General features: G+C 41.1%; 1 protein-coding gene across 1 annotated transcript in view; it reads right to left on the bottom strand.

Annotated features, from left to right (window-relative positions):
• The window catches only part of Hsd17b4 (hydroxysteroid 17-beta dehydrogenase 4), a 75899-nt gene extending 56217 nt beyond the window's left edge, over positions 1 to 19682 (bottom strand). Inside the window, exons 1-4 of the mRNA XM_055622521.1 lie at positions 19513 to 19682; positions 17852 to 17905; positions 3356 to 3463; positions 1065 to 1124 (exon numbers count right to left, since the gene is read on the bottom strand). Coding sequence (XP_055478496.1) covers positions 1065 to 1124; positions 3356 to 3463; positions 17852 to 17905; positions 19513 to 19570 — 280 coding nt within the window. The 5' untranslated portion in view covers positions 19571 to 19682. The remainder of the gene's footprint in view (positions 1 to 1064; positions 1125 to 3355; positions 3464 to 17851; positions 17906 to 19512) is intronic.
• Positions 19683 to 20366: the final 684 nt, after the last annotated feature.

Raw genomic sequence — 20366 nt, 5'->3', positions numbered from 1 at the left:
GGGTAAGCAAGCTACAAGGAGCACACGAGTAAGCAGCACTCCTCCATGGCCTCTGCATCAGTTCCAGCCTCCAGGTTCCTGCCCTGTTTTAGTTCCTGTTCTGACTTCCTTCAATGATGACTAGTGATATGGACGTGTAAACCAAATAAACCCTTCCTCCCCAATGTGCTTTTTGATCATGGTGTTTCATCACAGCATAAAAACCCTAACTAATATACTTATCATTACACTTAAGACAATTATATTTAACAATTATATTTAAGACAGTTATTAACACATCATTATATTTCTTCTAAATTTATAAGATATCAAATCATTTAAACCCAAATGAACACAATTTTAAAAAAATGCACTCAGTCCATTAATTGCCAAAATACTGACTTATCTCAGAAATGTATTTGAGACTTAATTGAATTATGATTAAAAAGGGAAAAGAACTCTGATCACGAAATTTTTTAATCTCTTAAAATGCAAAAAATTTAAAAAGCCAAATATATATATATATATATGGCAATAAGATCATCACTTCAAGTCCATCATGAAATAAAATAGGTTAAATAAAATATTCAAATTATAAAACAAATCCAAAATTTTAATTAGCAATAGAGACTTGTTTATTAAACAAATGTCAATTTGAAATTTTTATATTAGGAAGCTAGAAAGTGCCTCATTAGAGTCATGTAATAGCTTTCATTGTCAACTTGCACCAATCTACAACCACCTGGGAAGAAAGTCTCACTGAAGGATTGTCTACACTGAGCTTGCCTATGTGAAGACCTGGGCAACTGCGGGTGGCTCCATTCCCTAGGCAGGGTTTTCTAAACTGTAAGATGGGGGAAACAAGCAGAGTACAAGTAAGCAAGCAGCAGGCACACATTTACTCCTGCTGCTGACTGCTGATGTGACTGGTATTCAAATTCCTGTCACAATGCCCCCACAATGGCAGGCTGTATCTGAGATCTGCAAGTCAAAATAAATCCCTTTCTCTCTAAGTTGTTTTTCCTGGGGATATTTTACCACAGAAACAGAACTTAAAACCATAAATGTAAGGAAGCAAGCATCACCTATTCTGCCAAAAGTGTCCAGTGCAGTCTTCACAAGCTTCTCTCCTGCTTCAACTGAATCTGGGAACAGAAATGAGGACAAAACTTCAATAATCCCCCTTACAAATGTCTTTCTGTGGCTCAGAGCACATAAGTGATACTATCACCCAACAGAATTAAACTCAAAAAAGGCACATAGCAATCAACAGAGTCTAGTGTTGTCAAAGAAATTCTTATGCCAGACAATTCATTAACCAGAAAAATAAGAATAGAATAAAATGAATAAGAAATGATGACAAGAGCTGTTAATCCCAGCACTCGGGAGGCAGAAGCAGAAGGATCTCTATGAGTTCGAGGACAGGACAGCCTGGTCTACAGACAGCCAGGGCTACACAGAGATGTCCTGTCTTAAAAAAAAAAAAAAAAAAAAAAAAAAAAAAAAGCTGACAAGGATTAACTAGAGCATAACTATCCAATAAACTGCTTATGGGAAAGAAAAGGAGGTATGAAGTCATTACATGTTGATTAAATTTTTAAACATCCTATGAAGTTGAAAATGCCCTAGTTCCACCATTGCACAATATAGTAACCAAAGTAAGCAATAATCATATGCAGCTATTGAGTGTCCAAAAGTGTGGCCAACATAGCAAACAAATACTTAGTTTAATTTAATTTATATTTAATTTTACATAACTACACAGACATTTTACCTTAATGGCAAATTAAGATGGGAGAGATGGAGGTACACATTTAATCTATATAAGCATGTGCATTATTATATAGCTGCCTATGATAGATACACCATTTTGCAATATTAACTACAAAAAGTAAAGCAAATGTTGTGGGTTTATATATTTAGCTGGTAAGCTTAAAGCGGGGCTCTGCTTATAGGCTCTTCATTAACAAAGGAGAACCCAGGAAATACCACCAGTCCCTTCACAGGACCCAGGAAATGTCAACCCTTCTATGAGACCCAGGAGTAATGTTATCTCTTTCCCAGGACCCAGGAAATATTGTCACTTCTTTCCATGGAATCCAAAGTGTCCTTGGTAAAATATGCAGGTAGAGGCCAGATGCTATAGCACGCCCCTGTAATCCCAGAATGTGGTAGAGCTGGGGAAAAATATCTCAAGTTCTCAGGCCAACCTGGACTGCACAATAAAACACTGTTTTGTTGTTGTTGATGTAGTTGTTATTGGTGGGAGAGGGGGTGCGTGTGCATGTCTGTGTGTGTGTGGTTTTCCAAAGTGTTTGGAACCAGAGTGTTTCTGATCATTTTTCTTCAAGTTTTAGAGTATTTGCTTATATATAATGATCTATATTGGGGCTGTAACCCATGCAAAATATTTACTCACATGTCCTGGACACCTTACACTCACACCTGAAGGTAATTTCATGTATAATTTCTACTGTGCCTGTGCTGGACTGACTACACTCTGTCAGGTGAGGTCGGTTGTGAGATGCTCTTCTTCTGAAACCATGTTAGGACTCAACAAGCTGTAGGCTGTGGAGCACTTGGATTTCAGATTTTCTGATCATCAGTGCTCACTGTCGAGATGACTGAAAATGCACACTTCCTGTAAGACTGAGGGCTCATCCAGGCAAGCCTAATAGGACTGTACCTGCTCCAACAGCCACTAGTGGCTTCCTGAGCCTCACCTGCCCGGCGCTTCCAATGGCTGCTGAGCCTCTAACCCAGGAAAGCCTTAGCACTTGGAAAACCTGGAGGGGCTGTTACCCCTTGATAAAGACTACGCAAATGAGAGCTGCAAAGGGGAGGAGCCTGAGATTTTTATCCTTGAAGTTCTCACAACTTCTCATCCTTCCAAATGCTGTGACCCTTTAATATAGTTCTTCATGTTGTGGTAAAACCATAAAATTATTATCATGGCTACTTCATAACTGTAACTTTGCTACTGTTATAACTTATAATGTAAATATCCGATATGGATCATATCCTGGTTTCTTCCCTGTAAGCTGTCAAAATGAAGCCAAGCTAAGATAACCCAGCTCCAGAGAAATGAAGAGTTAAAGAGGATGCTGCGCAAGTGTGTAAGACCTTGAATTTAAACAAGCCTGTTAAACACACAGCCCCATTTAAAATTTAAATAATCAGACCAGTTCGTGAAATCACCTACATTAATTACAAGTTTAGAGATTTCTCACCTATAATATAAAGTATGTTCCAAAGGATTTAGATGAAATCTGTTTTCATAGTTACACTGTCAATGCTGACTTATTTCTCAAGGATTACTAACTCGAGCAGTTTTCATCAACAGAAGGAACGTAAACAGTCTATGTCTGTCAAATACCGTAATTGGCCACTGCTTTCCCGCCTTTCCTTCTTATTTCTTCCACAACCTTGTCCGCAGCTGAGGAGCCTTTACCAACTCCCTTGAAGTCTCCTCCTAAGTCATTCACTGCAATGCAAAAACAAGCAAGCAATTACTCTTTCCCACCTCCCAAGTGTGTTCGATATAAAATTCAAATTATTGGTGTGTTTCCTCAATGTGCCCACTTCCCACCCATGATCACCAATCTTCCTAAACACAAGGTAAAATACGTGTTATCAAACGGGCCTCTCGGCTGGGATGTTGCTCCGCTCTAGAGTCTTGCCTCACATGTGTAAGGCCGAGTCATCTCCAGCATCAAGAAAACTAAGTTTCAACACGGATACAAGCAGCAAAAGAACTTAAGGTTCAGGTTCAGATAGTGAATATTTTACTTTCAGTATGCTTTTCTTCTCTTGGAATGGAAAGGGAGAGGACTTAATCCCTTTTGAAAAAGCAGTGGGGGGGGGAGGTGAGTGGGGTAAGGGTGAAAAAATCACTTCAAGAATATAAAAGAAAAAAATACAGAGATTTCTGGAAACTTTAGAACAAATAAAGAAGTCGGCCTAAAAATGACCTAATGATGACGAGGGATAGAGAAGGGAGTGAGGAGTAAGTGTGGAGGAAAGGTGGAGATTAGACATGATTAATGCATGCCGTATGCATGTATGAAAATAGCATGCTGAGTTCCGTAAATATGTACAATTACAGTGACTTAACAAAATAAAAAGTAATTAAAAAGAAAACTACCAGCAATCCATTGGAATGCACTTAGCCAGAAGAACTAAAATCCAAAGAGAAAAAAACAGAAACTCTCTTCACATAGTGGCGAGTCACAGCACTGCAGCACCAGTCACAGCAGCTGAGGCACAGAACAACTCCACATCCACTGCCGGCGAAGGGACAGCGGTAAGAGGACACTGGCTAGGTGAAGTAAGGCAGCCAGAAAAGAACAAACACTAACGGGTTCCCCTTATGTGTCATTTTGGGAAGAGTCACATTCACAGACTCACAGGATAGGAGGATGGATGCCACAAACTTGGAGAAGTTGGACCTGGGTAACTTTGATAGGCCCAAAGTTTCATTATGCAAGATGAATACTTACATAGACTCACTACATAGCACAGTGCCTATACTAACCGTGCACCATAAAGCTCATGCTACAATAAAGTTTTTAAAGATGCACCTTAAAGCAACTTCCTCATGTCCAAAAACACATTATTTAACGTAGGTGTGCGAGCATATAATGTGAATGTTTTATATTTATGATATTAAGCCACTAAGCAGAGAAGAATATTTGTAAATTTTCCTAAAACAAGATGTCATAATCTAGAATTCAAGAAAATATCTATTAAAGGAGACCACGAATTATATAAAAAAAACCAATGTTTTTGCTCACTAGTTTATAGTATGATTTCATCTGTGTTTAACAAATAAACACACAAAATCTCCACACCCTCAATTGTATAATTGCTAGCATCAACTCCACACCGGCAATTTTCAGAGAAAACCCACAGTGCACACATAACACATGGGAATGGTGCTCACCCTCAGTTTCCAACTTACTGAAAGTTCAGTGAACAATGGAGGACTTTAGCGTAAAGGAAACATCAAAGCCAAAGTAATCAAATTCTAGGGACAGATGGCAAACTCAACACAAGTTTTATAAAACAGCATCGAAGCCCTAATGAAACATATAGCTCAATGCCAAGTAACTTAGAGAAACAGAATTCAAGAAAAATGTTTGGGCCGGAGATTGTCTTGTGAATGGGTCATTTCTTTTTTTTTTTTTTAAATCTTTTATTATTTTTTTTTTATTAATTACACTTTATTCATTTTGTATCCCCCCATAAGCCCCTCCCTCCTCCCCTCCCGATCCCACCCTCCCTCCCCTTTCTGCATGCATGCCACTCCCCAAGTCCACTGATAGGGGAGGTTCTCCTCTTCTTTCTGATCTTAGTCTATCAGTTCTCATCAGAAGTGGCTGCATTGTCCTCTACTGTGGCCTGGTAAGGCTGCTCCCCTCTCAGGGGGAAGTGATCAACGAGCAGGCCAATCAGATTATGTCAGAGGCAGTCCCTCTTCAAGATGAAAATCTCAAGGGACAACACATGCTGGAGAGGTTGTGGAGAAAGGGGAACCCTTCTCCACTGCTGGTGGGAATGTAAACTGGTACAACCACTCTGGAAATCAATCTGGCGCTTTCTCAGACAACTAGGAATAGTGCTTCCTCAAGATCCAGCCATACCACTCCTAGGCATATACCCAAAAGAGGCGCATGTACACAAAAAGGACATTTGTTCAACCATGTTTGTAGCAGCTTTATTTGTAATAGCCAGAAGCTGGAAACAACCCAGATGCCCCTCAACTGAAGAATGGATGCAGAAACTGTGGTACATCTATACAATGGAGTATTACTCAGCAATGAAAAATAAGGAAATCATGAAATTTGCAGGTAAATGGTGGGACCTGGAAAGGATCATCCTGAGTGAGTTGACCCAGAAGCAAAAAGACACTCACGGTATATACTCACTCATATAAACATACAATATAGAATAAACCCACTAAAAGCTGTACATCTAAACAAACTAAGCAAAAGAGAGGACCCTAACTAAAATGTTCAATCCCCATCCTGAAAGGCAAAGAGGATAGACATCAGAAGAAAACGAAAATAGGAAACAACCTCGGAACCCGCTACAGAGGGCCTCTGAAAGCCAGAAGAAAACAGGAAACAACCTTGAAACCTGCCACAGAGGGCCTCTGAAAGCTTCTGCAGTATAGACTGTCAAAGCAGATGCTGAGCCTGATGGCCAACTGATGGGCAGAGTGAATGGAATTTTATGTAAGAAGTGGGAAATAGTGAATGGGTCATTTCTATAGGGCTACCACATGATTCTGAGGACCATAATCCTAGTAAGCTGCTAATTACAAATGGTGAGAGGCAGCATACTATAATTAATACTGATAAGCTTTGTTTTGTTTTCTTTTCTGAAGAAAGTGATCCTTTTAATTAAAGCAATGGTTCAAGGTATAGTATGACTAAGGAGAAAAAGGAATGACACAGAAAAAAAAGCAACACTTAGCCACAATAAATATGTTTTCAGTCTCTTTCTTTTGATGTTTTTTTAAAGAAATGAGTTTTCCTAAATTTAGGCAAGATTGTTTTCCTAATCAAGTAATATTACCAATCTTGCTGAATATTAAAACTTTCTGTAAAGACACAAATAATAAACAAGTTTATATTAACCCCCAAGACATGGAAAAGGGGATGAGTCTTCAAAATCTGAATTCTATTAATTGTTTATTCCCATGGAATTATTCAAATGACAAAAAAACCTAAAATAATCAAAATTTTAAGACAAGCAAGAGTTTTATGACTATTTTTAAATTAATTTTTATATTTGTAATTAAAATGTAATTATATCATTCCACTCTTCCCTTGATTCCTTCTTTAAATAAATAAATAAATAAACAAAGTAAAATATCACAAGAACTTCCAAGGCGGTTAAATGAAGAGACTTGCTCCACTGTGTAATGAAACACTGCCTCCAAGTGGAGAAGTTAGAAAGTGCAGCCAAACACATAAACGCTGAAGAGCGGCTAATGCTGAGAAAAAGAATGCATCATTAAAGAGTGACGGAACAGATAGTCAGTCAAAAGGTCTCTCTCTAAATTAGAGGACTAAACTAACAAATTCATTCAATCTCCAGCTCTCAAACACGGGGCTAGAAACACAATGTTCAAGCGCTGAACGGCTTGGAAAACATTAATTTGAAAGTTTACCTGTAACCAAGTATGAAGAACTATGGGTACCCACACTATCCAGCATGGCCACCACTCCAATGCATGTAAAAGTTCCAGTTGCTAAGTAACAACCAAGCAGCTTATTTTGATGTATGTTTCCCATCTTTTACCAATTATGCACTGATGCATTTAATGTCCACAGCTTTTCAAGAGTTTGCAATGACAACTACTGCTGTCATTTTCAACCAGGGAAGAAAACACAGTTTACACACTAACCCAGACTCTCAGACTGTTAAATGCAAATTTTAGTCTAGAAGTAGGAGTTCCTACTACAAAAGCACTTTGCTCCTCTCTCACACCCAAGCTACTCAGCCTTAAAAAATAACAATCATTTCTACTAAAAATTCTGAGCATGTTTGCTTGAGGAAAATTCAGAGAAGAGGATATAGCAGGCATTCCTCTCAGGTTAATGACATGCATGGAAGATCACGAGAGCTACAGAAAGCGTCTCAGCTAGAGCCACCACAAGTTCCTAAAGCGTGATATATTTGAAAATTCTCCATTTAAAACTGCCTTTCTTGGGCCAGGTGTCCTGGCACACCCCTGGAGCCCAGCGCATGGGAGACAGAGGACCAAGACTTTCAAAGTCATCCTTAGGTACACTGAATTCTAGGCCAGCCTGGGCTGCATCAGATCCTCTCTCAAAAAGAATAATCAGCTCACACTCTGGCAGGTTTTTCTTTGCTTCTTAAGCAAATTATTTTCCTCTTTTCTTGTCATTTTACACATATGGGTGAGCTAGCTGGGTAGTCTCATACGGGCTGTAGAGGTTCGGTTCTGTTTCTTGGGTTGGGTTGGGGGGATGGCTCTCCTAAAACTTTACTTTCACAGTTTCATTAAATAACAGCTGTATTGAAATTTCATGGATCCACAGAATTCTGAGCTGCACTTGAAACTAACATGTTTTCTCTCTCTCTCTCTCTCTCTCTCTCTCTCTCTCTCTCACACACACACACACACACACACACACACTACTCCACCATTAGGTACACAGGTAAATAAATTAAAAGTGTGACATTATCCAGCTGTAGTAATCTTTTTTCTCCATTAAGTTATTTATTCCCTTTACATCCTGATAGCAGCCCCCTCTCCTCTCTTTCCAGTTCCCCATCACAGACACACAAACACACACCCACTCTCCCCTCTCCTCCTGAGAGAAGAGGAGATCCACCAGGGTGTCAACCTGCGCTGACACATCCAGTCAGCTGTGGTAATCTTCCTGACAGAGCTACATGTCTGGGAATTCCCACTTTTCGCAGTATTGTCTATTATCAAGGTTGTCAATCCAAATAACAGCCATAAACTCTACCCCATTGTTTTAACTCACATTTCTTTGAGCACTATTAACTTAACACTTTATTCTGAAGCGCTTATTAGTCATCTATATCTTTTACGCACTGCCTGCTTATTTCACCACATTTTACTTGGGGTATGTCTCTCTGGTGTTTGTTTGTTTGTGCAGTTGGTTCAGTATTTGTTGTTGGTTTGGTTTTCAGTATTTTTTTCCCCTCTTGCTGCGCTAGAACTCACTCTGTAGACCAGGCTGGCCTCAAACTCAGAGATCCACCTGCCCGCCTGCTTCTGCTGGGATTAAAGGTGTGTGCCACAATGCCCAGCTTATCTTTGTTATATTTTTAAATGGCTTTTTTCATATGTATTACAAATCATAAATCCTTTTACCAAAATGTTGAGAAAGAAAGGTCCTACCTGAGTGTTTCTATGAGTATCATAGCACTGTTTTTCACTGTTTTGTGATAGTAAAATCTGCATTTGTCTCTAGTTATTTTATCTGCTGTGCAAGCCATGACTCTTGGAAATTCATTCTTTCTCTGTCTTTTGCCCTAGCACTTTATGATTCTTTAGAGGCAGTTAATACTAAGAAACATGAGCCAGGGGCTAGAGAGATGGGTCAGTGGTTAAGAACACTGCTCTTCTAGAGATCCTGAGTTAAATTCCCAGCAACCACATAACCACATGGTGGCTTACAACCATCTATAATGTGATCTGATGCCCTCTTCTGGCATGCAGGCGTACATGCAGACAGAGCATTTGTATTAGAGAGAGAGAGAGAGAGGAGTCAGACATGATAATAAAGTTCTGCATCACAGCACTTGGTAAGCTAAGGCAAGGAGAGCTAAAATCAGAGGCCGGCCTGGGCTACAAGGATGAGGACTAAGCCATCATGGGCTATGAGATTTTTGTCTCAAAAAATAGGGAGAAAAAAGAGAGGGGAAGGAAGGAGAGGGGAAGGGAGGGAATATTAAGCCATAACTGAAGAAATAAAAGTTCAGTGTACTTTTGTGTTGTGTATGCGTTTGCACAGGATCTATGCGTGTGCACGTGGGCATCTGCACAGATGTGTGGAGATCAGATGTCAACTTTAGATGTGGTTCCACAAGACCCATCTTCCTTGGCTTTGAGAAAGGGTCTCATTAGCCTGGCATACGCTGATTGCATTAGGCTAAGTGGCTACTGATCCCCAGGTATCCACTTGTCTATCTTCCCAAGTGCCAGGATTACAGACACCTGAGCATTTCTTTTAACATGGTTTCTGAGAATCTAACTCAGAACCTTGCTGCAGGCATCTTCACCAACTTTGCCATCTCTCCAGCACCAGCTCACTTTTAATTTGTACAATGCTTATCCTCTCAGTTCTGAAAAGCACAGACCCTAAGGCATTCCGTTTGTCTTCAATTGCATCAAGATCTTCACCTGTTTACTGTGCTCCCAGTTTGGATCTAGTGCCATGGCAGTGCTTCATACTCTAAACTTTAGGTTCGCAGTGAGAAGATGCCAGACTTTCTGAGGAATTCTCCATCGCCCTTTGCCTGGTTGCTTGCTTCCTATTGATTTTAACCCCTCTACACAGCTGCTGGAGTCACGTTCTCAAGGCAGCTGTTGTAGAGTTTTAGTACCTTTGCAAACCTGTAGTGGGGTTCCTGTTACTCATTAGCCAACTCTGAAGAAGTCATGTAGCCTAGGCTCACTTCAGCACTTTTGTCATTTACAGGCTCCCTTTCCACTACAGTTTAAAGCAATTTCTCCTACCTCTCCACCCACCTAGTAAGAGTAATACTGGTAAAATTTAAAGAGTACTGTAAAATGTACACATACTCACGTTCATCTACCATTCAAAGGACTTGTCACCAAGTCATAGCCAATTCCACTGAGATGAAAGCCAGCAAAATGACTCAGTGTGTAAAGGAACTAATTACCAAGCCTGCAAATGCAGGTTCAATCTCTAGAACTCCCACGGAGGAAGGAAAGACTAACTCCTATAAGCTGTCCTCTAACTCTACATGTACATAATGGCGTGCATACCCCCACCACACACACAATAATAATATAACAACAACAACAACAATAATAATAATAATAAATGTAATTTGAAATTTTTTTTTAAAGTAATTACTTTGGGGCTGGGGATATAGCTCACTGGAAAAGCACTTTCCCAGCATGCATAAAACTCTAAGTTCAATTCCCAGAAAAGAAGAAAGGTCATTTCCTTCATCTGGGGATAGAGATCAGGAAAAACGCAGTGTGTGTAGCAGGCACAAACCTTGGATTTAATCCCTAGCACCTCCCACATCCCAAGAAAAGCATTTGATTAACTTTACAATAGCTTGACCTAATAGATTTTTTTAACCAGTTTATGTTTAGGTCCTGATTACTACCAAAAAGAATTTTTAGAGGTATGTATTTGGAGGGCAGGTACACAGGCACCATGGGGCTCACGTGGAGGTTGAAGAAAAATTTAAAGGAAGGAGTCAGCTCTCTCCTTCCACCATAGAGGTCCTGGAGAAAGAATGCAGGCCATCAGGCTCTTCTGCAAGGGCCTTAACCTGCTAAGCAATCTCACTGGCTTTTAAAAGTACTGTAAAAACTTAAATGTAAAATATCTGTAATCCCAGCACTTAGGAGTGAAGGCAAAAGGGCAGGCAAGGCTATCTTTCAATAATAACTATTTCAAAAAAGAGAGAAAAGAAAAATTAACAAGGTGTTGTATGTATGTTCTCTCTCACACATACTGTGTGTGTGTGTGTGTGTGTGTGTGTGTGTGTGTGTGTGTGACTTACACATGCACATACTAGAGAAAGAGAGGTTTCTGGAAGGCATACCCAGTGGTTGCTGAGAACTTTGTCAGGTTTCCCATAAGCTATACCTGACTGCCAGAGAACAGAGGGAAACACTGGGTTGGCTCTTTATTGTTCCCGCTGTTTGGTAGAAAAACAGTCACCTTGGCTCAGGAGGAATCTTTTCTAAAATGGCTACAAATGTATGTAAATATGTGGAGGGCTCGGAAGGGAAGAGACATTCAGAAAGCAAAATCTCAAGTGACAGGCTTGCACTGCCAGGCCCATGTGCTAAGAATGTGTAGTTACTAAACAGAACTTATTTTTACCCTTGGAGTGATTAAAATGCCCCAAATATTACATGACAAAGACTGGCCTCTATTTCCTTAATGGTGTCTTGTAGCTGCACCCTCCTGAGAGAAAGAAGGCTAAAGCTAAATGACAAACATGTTGGAAGTGCAAGAGACAGCTCCCTTCAACCCTGATCCCTTTAGATGGGTGCTAATCATCTCATTCCCGAGGGCAGAGCCTTCAAGACTTAATCCTCCTCAAAAGGCCACTCCTCAGCACAGTTGGGATTCAGCTTCAATAATATCAGTCAAGCCTTAGCAATCCCTGTAATTGATTTTCTTTGCCTCACCAGGAAGGAGGCAAGCATGTCCTTAAAGGAGAAGAAAACTAGAAATGAAAGAATGAGACTGATCTTGGACCTCTTGTCCTGCTCATCCATACTCAGTGTTCCAGTCCACCTGTGCAGGGAGAATGTTCAGATTACACATCAGAGGAGGACACTGGAGCAGCATTGGTTCACTTAAATACTGAACCTAACATTCTGTTTTCTGCCTGGGAACTTAACTATCAGAGACCAGGAGTGGATATATAACAGAGACTGATCACTCAAGAGGTGGAGGCAGAAGGACCAAGAGTTGAAGACCATCCTTGACAATAGACTGAATTCTACGCCAGCCTGGGCTACATGTGGCAGTGACAGGGAGAGAGAAAGAGGAAATAGAGAAGGGAGAGATGTATGTCAACCTACCCCTAGCCTTCTTCTCAGGATGCTGCTCCCACTGCCTACTGCAAATCTAATAGGAATGTCCCACATCTACCAGCCTGTTCCTCCCTCATTCTTCCCTATCTTGGGAAATGAAAACTCTTCATTTCTCAGGTACTCCTCTCAAAAACCTTGGATCACCCTTGACATTTCTTTCCCTTACAATTCATATAAAACATTCAACAAATCCTACCCTATCTCCCTTCAAAATATACCCAGAAGAGTTTAACCTCCATTCCTACCATCCTTTCCAAACTACTACCACTTCTTGCACAGATTAGTGGTGTATTTCATTACCATAACTAATTGCCTAAAGCAGGCTATTCTATATAGCTACTGTATACAGCTGGGGCTATAGCTCGATCTGTATAATGCTTGCTAGCATGCACAAAGTTCTCGGTTCTAGAGCACCTGTTGCACATTTGCAATTTCAGCACTTGGGAGGGAGGCAGGAAGATCAGAAGTTCAAGATCAAGTTCAAAGCCAGCCTGGGTTATATGAGATCTTGTCTCAAAGAGGAGAGAGAGGTGTAAAGCTTGGGATATAGTTCAGTAAGTAAATTATGTATCTTGCAAGCATGAAAGGCCTGAGTTTGCTCCCCAAGAACCGATATAAAAGAACTGTATGAAAAGAGAAGAAAAGTATAACAATGCACACATTCCAAGGCAGGAGAAGCAGGGACAGGAGGAAAGCTGGCGCTTGCTAGCCAGCAAGCCTGACTAAATTGGAGCTCCAAGCCAATAGAAGCCTGCCTCAGAAAGCAGTACAGACAGCTGCTGATGAATGGCATCTGGGTTTAACCTCTGACATTTACACACACACACACACACACACACACACACACACACACACACACAGTGAGGGGGAGGGGCAGAAGGTCACATGACCTCCTGACAAGAGGTGGAACCAGTGTTTCTCCCTCTCCCTGGCTCTTCTCTTTCCTCAGAAAACGACCAGGATTCAACCATGGTGGGGTAGAGATGCACTGAAACCTTATCTCCTCCAAAGGTACCACCTCTAAACACCATTATCAGACTAGGCTTCACCATCTTAATACACACACACACACACACACACACACACACACACACACACACGATGTAAAAAATGAATTTTAAAAGGTTTCTTTTCTTTGATCTTATTCAGATATTATAACAGCCTTTAATCTTTTTTTTTTTTTTTTTTTTGAGGGAGGGAGGGAGGGTGGTATTGGGAGGGAATGAAGGAGGGGGCTACAGCTGGGATACAAAGAGAATAAAATGTAATTAATGTAAAAGGATTTTTTGTTTGTTTTTTTACGTTTTCAAATTGACTAACGAATTCAGTCTGGTTCTGATGTACTTGGTGTAATGCTGGCTCCTTTATCTTCTCTCTATAAAGGTCGTCAATTTTTCACACAATTTAACCTCATTTTAATCCTAGAGATTAGGGAAAGTAGCTACAAAGAGATCATGTAATTAGGCAACAGAGGCAGGGTGTGAACTTTCACCTGCTGTGTAGGGCAATCAGTGGACTTTCCTTCCAGCTCTCAGGATAACACAAAGGTTGAAACACTCTGACTGTAGCCCTAATTGGAGACTTGGGTTATCTGTTACTGTTTGAGTATAGCACAGAAAGGAGCCATGTCCACCTTAGTTCATTAGGTTAGGTCAGGGTTAGGTTAGTTCATAAAAGCGTAACTTAATTTATCCAAGATGTGACTTCCTTGGTTCAAGGAAACAAAACTTCCTGACTTTTCAACTAAAGTTACTGCTACAAGACCTCAACCTGTCTTGTGTTCATGCTCTAGAGCCCACCTTACTCAAGAGGACTTGGCACAGCTCACCTTCTGCTCAGTTCCCAGCAACTGCCTCAGGTATGTGCAAACCTTTACTGAAATGTGCAATTTATATAAAACCAAATGTAGGTTGTTAGAATGTAAGTCCTATGCACTGGGATTACAGGCATGTGCTACCATATGGAGCTAAACACAGGTTTGAAATGATGTTTGTATCTTAGTTAAAACAAATCTTAAGCTCAAATTTAAATATTCCAAAATACTTTATAATGTGTATATAAAACATAGCATTTGTTATCATGAAATTAGAACACATCTTTTTGTTTTGTTTTTTGTTTGCATTTTTATTATTATTATTTATTACAATTTATTCACTTTGTATCCCGGCTGTGGCCCCCTCCTTCATCTCTTCCCAGTCCCACCCTCCCCCTCACTTCTCCCCCTATGCCCCTCCTCCAGTCTCCTGAGAGGGGAGGTCCTCCTCCCCTTCCCTCTGACCCTAGCCCATCAGGACCAGCTGCATTGCCTTCCTCTGTTAAATGATTCCCTTAAGGTCACGCTTCTCTAAAGGACTTGGTCACAGAAATAGGAGTAAAAATAGCACACCACTTCTGAGCAGGAGTTTCTAGAGCCAACCACCAGGTAGATCCAGCAGGTCTCACAGGATTTCTACTGCTGTGACAAAACACCGCGACCAAAAGCAAGGTGGGGAGGAAAGGGTTTGGCTTATGCTTCCACATCATAGTCCATCATCAAAGGAAGTCAGGACAGACACTCAAACAAGTTGGGAACTTGGAGGCAGGAGCTGATGCAGAGATGGTGGAGAAGTGCTGTTTACCGGCTTGCTCCTTGTGGCTTGCTCAGCCTGCTTTCTTATAGAACCCAGGGCTGGACCCTCCCCTATCAATCACTGATTTAAGAAAATGCTTTACAGGGTCGCCTATAGCCCGATCTCTGGGTGGTTTTTTCTTAATTGAGGTTCCCTCCTCTCAGATGACTTTAGCTATGTCAAGTTGACTTAAAACTATCAGTCACACAGCACCATGTTCCCTCTGACCCTATAGCAATACTTCAGGTAAGAGCTAACCTGGACAGGAAGAGAGGAGGAAGAGGAACACCACAATGGGTTAGTATGGAAGAAAAAAAAAAAAAACATGTGGGCAGAGAGCAAGGACTCCAATAATGGTGGGAAAATGCCCAAATGAAAATTATAAGCAAGTACCACGAGATTATGGTAGAAGGTATAACAGATAAGGAGGATTAAGGTGGATGGTATTGGATGGAGGTTGGGAGATAAATTGGAGGATATTGAGACAGTGTAGGTGAAATATATGCCCAAGGCAATTATAAATCTAACAGGTGTCTGTGTCTTATTATTTGTGATAGCAGGTTAGCTAATACTGCTGTGATAATCTTAGGGCAAATAATAAATATTATATAGCTCAACATTCTTTTTTATTTATGATAACGTCATCTGGGATCACAGCACAGGAACAGCTGAACAGTCATAAAGGAAGGAATATCTGTCTACCTCAACAAGCCATTAGAATGTAAAACTGTAAAATCATCATAATCTAGCAATAATCTGACATAAAATTATTTAGATTAGAGACAAGCTACTTTATTTCTTGAGGTCTCAAACTTCCTACTGTCCTCTGAGCCAATTACAGGATATATGATGGATCAATCTTCCAGAAACAAGATACAATGAACAAAAAATATTAACAAAAAAAAAAATTAGTGCTATACATTGCAGCTTTGAAGCAAAGTTTTAAATGCTAAGGAAGAGCAGGGTGCTGATTAGGGAGGAACAAAATACTGTAGTAGCCCAAAAAGCTCCCAGGAAAGTCACAGATGATAAAACGGTTAGCAGCCATCAAAAAGGTCAGCCATTTCAAGCCTGGTGTAGTGATAAAACCCTGTAACCAAGTCCAGCATTTGGGAGGTTGAAGCAGAAAGCAAGGTGAATGCCAGCCAGGGTTAGTAAAAACAAACAAACAAACAAACAAAAAGGCCCAGGACAGGCTGGGCTACAAAGAACTGTCTTGAAATTTAGAAGTGTGTGAATATGAGTGTGCGTGTGAGAGTGTGTGTGTGTATCTGTGTGTAGCTTAACAAAAACTGAACCCTGCCCTTTAACACCTAACTAAAACCATCTCTTCTGCCATGTTTAGCAAACATTTTAATTCTGCCACCTTGGACTACAGCTAGGACTCACTGCACTACCACAGTAACCAAAGCAATGAGAAAATAAATAGACATTTTGTCCTTGTATATTTGGTCTCTTCTTTCAATTCAAAACTCATCATCTGAATTTAAAGTATTTGAAGGTCACAGGAACACAAGAACTGATGCAGAGACTCTTACATCACAGTAGTGTATCTCCTTTAGTACTGAGAAAAAGCCTGACTCCAGAGTCAGGGCTTGCCAGCTATCAAATTACTTATGAAGATTTGAGATTTGGGGGTGAGTGCTGTGTATGCAATTTTGTGTGTTTAGTTTGTTGTTCTGGGAGTCTCGGTTTGCTTTGTGGTGGGGCCTGTTTGCTTGCTGTTTTAGTTTGGTTTTTGTTTGTTTTGTTTTTGAGAAAGAGGTTCTCATGTAGCTTGGGCTGGCATTAGACTCACTATGTAGTCAAAACTGGCCTTGATCTTCTGATCCTGTCTCCACCTCCTAAGTACTAGGATTACTAGAATCCCCATGACTTCTGGTTTGGAATAAGTTCATTATATACTATGTTCACATCTTAGTTAAATGAAAAAAAGAAAAACCCTCATACAGCCCCTCCTCCAGAAAAGAACATGTCAGCAACAAAAGTAATCAACAAACAAAATGCCCTCTTTGCAAAAGGAAATATTCTAGGGTCCTTTAGGAGATAGGAAAGATTGAACAAGATCTGTGAAAATTCAAAAAGTGAGTAGAATTTACACGGCAAACCAACAGGCTAAAGGTAAAAATACTAAGTACTTAACAGAACATGAAGAAAGATAAAACAGTAACAGCATAAGTCTTCTGGCCTGGACAGAAAACATCCTCAAGAAAACTAGACAAACAGATTAGAATACACATCCTCGCCAAATATCACTGTAGGTGGCCACTGCCAGCCAGCAGCTTTATCCTGGAAAATACGCTACAAAATATCAGCAGGCCAGAGCATCTGCCCTACATACATCCCTGCTCTAGCTCATTCACTCCCAACTGTGGACAAACTGGCTCATGTGCCCACACCAGCGTCCAAACACATGATGCCGATCCTAACTATTCACTCTGCTGAATCCTTCAGTATTCTTCAGTACTGCGTCTTTCAATCAGTCTTGACTCCCTTCCTTGAACTAACACTCAGATAACTGACTCCAGCATTTATTTTTTTTAAGTTTTAAAAAGCTTCCCATTTTTCTTTTTTTGTTGTTTTTTGTTTTTTAACTGAGGAATAGACAATGGGTTTGTACACTGAGAACCTGATTGTCTCTGTCTAATCCACCTACTGATCAATAGGTAACTCATAGTTACGGCTTCCTGTCTCCAAACATTCAACTTCAACTATTCCTTACTTTTACCAAGGTACTCATCAAGGGCTTCTCCTTTAATCTCTTGCCAGTGGATGAGCTTGTACCTCAAAAAGTCAAGAATTTCCTTTCATACAATGATGTTTATAGCTCTTTAGCAATTCCTTTCAATGAGAAAGTCTACAGAAGTAGAAAGTGATTTAAACCAGTCATGGTATATTTGCGAACAGCCTACTAATTTAAAAGAAAAATTCAACAACTCACCAACAACTAATGCTCCTCTTTCTGCAAAAGCCAGGGCGTAAGCTCTGCCCAATCCTAATCAGAAACAAATTAAAGTTGAAACATGTTAGTATAATTATTTTAGTCTGTGAAACTTGATCTCCATTTTTAAAATAAGTCAACAATTAGCTACACTAGCAGAAGACAGCATCTTCGTTAGTGCTCTGAATGTCCTCCCAACCTCTTCTGACTGCAAAAGTTAGAAAAGGCCAGACCATGTTTTTCCACCCATTTCCTACCATTCTCCCTCACCTCTAAAATGCCAAGTGTGGGCTGGAGCCTACCACGAGGTGCATTTGTGTGAAATTTTAAGAGTCAAAGTGGGACAGACACCACCTTAACAGAACTCTGCCACTTGCTGCGTAAGCAGCTGCTTCTCTTCAAATGTCCTCGGTACTGGGCCTGAAGAGGCAACTTCTTGATCTGATCTCCTTAGTCTTCAATGGCAGCTTCCATACTTAGGTCCGCGGAATCTTAGGCTACTTGGACAATGACAGAGATACAAAGACAGCTCAAAGGTATGAGCTCCAAAATGCTTCTACCGAATTGTTTCATATTCTAAATTATCTCGTGATTCCTATAACCTTGAATATGCAACTGTCAACTACAAACCATTTTAACTCTGAATATATGAGACTGGCAAGTAGTTGATAATCTTTTGGGGAACTGACCTGTGAACTTAACAGCCAGGGATGGGAGATTTCTCTCTGGCTTTAACTTTTTAACTTTATTTTTTTTTCCTATTTTAATTGCCACATTTCATTGCTAAGTGGAGAAGCTTAATAGGGAACTTATATCTAGGATAAATTGATAAATATACAAATGGAGGGAGGAAGATCAGGAGTTAAAAGCCACCTTGGGCTAGATGGGACCAATAGGTAACAATAGGTAAATGAAAGCCCTTTAAATACGGGGCGGGGAGTGGGGGTGAGAAACCAAAGGTTGTTTAAGTCAGTACCCTGCACACGGGGGTTAGAGTCCGCTCACTCGTGCGAAACTAATGGTGAAATCTCACTGCAAAACATCAACCTGAGCGTGAGTTGTTTAATTTTCTAGCCTTTAAAATTGGTATTGCTTCAGTCACAATTCTCTATTTTGAAATTAAAGACTGGCAGCTTTCCCACTGGCTGGCTCACTGCAGAAATGCCTTTGCCCTTAGTATCTCTCGCCCTTTCACACATGTGAGCTTGCGACCTTTGCCACAATTCCGGTGAACTTTGGTGTGTGGCCCTCTCAAGAACTTGAACCAGAGGAAAACAAACACTGAACGACTGAGCACTCAAAGTCAAGGGGCTGGCATCTCAATTCCTCGGGTGGCATGCCAGGCCCAAAAAGAGTTTAAGCCCATGTGTGACTAGACAGAGGCCTAAGCGTCCAAAGGCAGAAGTCTACGCCCACACACGGGAGAGAGGGCGAACTTTTACCCAGCCGTGCACCCGGCAAGCTTGCTTACATCTCCCCTGGGAAAGACGTAGGCCCTGGACGCTCCCTCCCGGACTGGGGCCCCGAAGCACCTGCCAAGCATGCCCACTGCCCGGGGGTGCCTAGTGACCCTCCGCGCCCGGCCCACGCCGGTCCCTTCCCGATCCATCACCAGCTCCGCACCCCGCAGCTGCGTGCCGCAGCCGCGCTGCGAGGCTCACCTCCCCCGGCGCCGGTGACCAGGACCACACGTCCGTCGAACCTCAGCGGCGAAGCCATGAGTCTAGCCTGCACCACGCACACACTGGCAGTGCCCCTGGGTACGCTCTGCGACACCAAACCAGCGGGCAGAGAAGAGAGGGGCGGGACACCAGCAAGTGACTTGCCGGTTTCAGGAAACTGGCGCCTGTATTTCCAAGTGCGCCTGCGTGTGTCTGGCTTGGCATCATGGGTAATGTAGTCCAGTACGATTCCATCTAGTGGGAAATTGTCCAAGAGAAGTGGCTTGAAAATTCTTTTAGAAAAGAGCGCAACCAGGGTCTGTGTGGCGAAATAGCTTATGATGCACTCTACTTGCATATATTTCCCTATAGCTTCATCATTCACTCAACGTGTTCTGAGTTCAGCACTTGACCTAGATAAATAGCACTTGGCTTCCAAGCTGGAGAGGCATTTTGCCGTAGCTCCTAAAAAAGAAAGTTATCCTTCACGGTGATCAAGACTTCTCAGAGTGTATCCCCTGGACCTTCTCTTTGAAAAACTACTCTGAAACTGTCAAAATACAGAATCCTGGACCCCGTTTCCACTACTGCCTTCCCCAAACAGACACAGTGAACAAAAACAAAACAAAATGCTGCTAATGAGTATTTAAATGTTGGGAACGCCAATACAGGGTCAGTCAGTCATCCAACAAATGTTGAGCAGCTAGGTCTTTGAAACAAATTTACAGGTGAGCAAAAGGGCTATCGAAGCTAGTGACAGTATGGTGCTTAACTTTCAGTAGCTTTGCAGCATGACAGGGCTTGAGAGAAAAGTGTGTGAGTGAGCTAACGGACGGTGGCAAAATAAAGGAACA

The sequence above is a fragment of the Psammomys obesus genome, unplaced genomic scaffold (assembly GCF_907164565.1).
Source record: "Psammomys obesus unplaced genomic scaffold, mPsaObe1.curated_primary_1811, whole genome shotgun sequence".
In the NCBI taxonomy this organism is placed as follows: Eukaryota; Metazoa; Chordata; class Mammalia; order Rodentia; family Muridae; genus Psammomys; species Psammomys obesus.
Note: the sequence above shows the minus strand (reverse complement) of the source record. Positions and strands in the feature narration are given on the sequence as shown.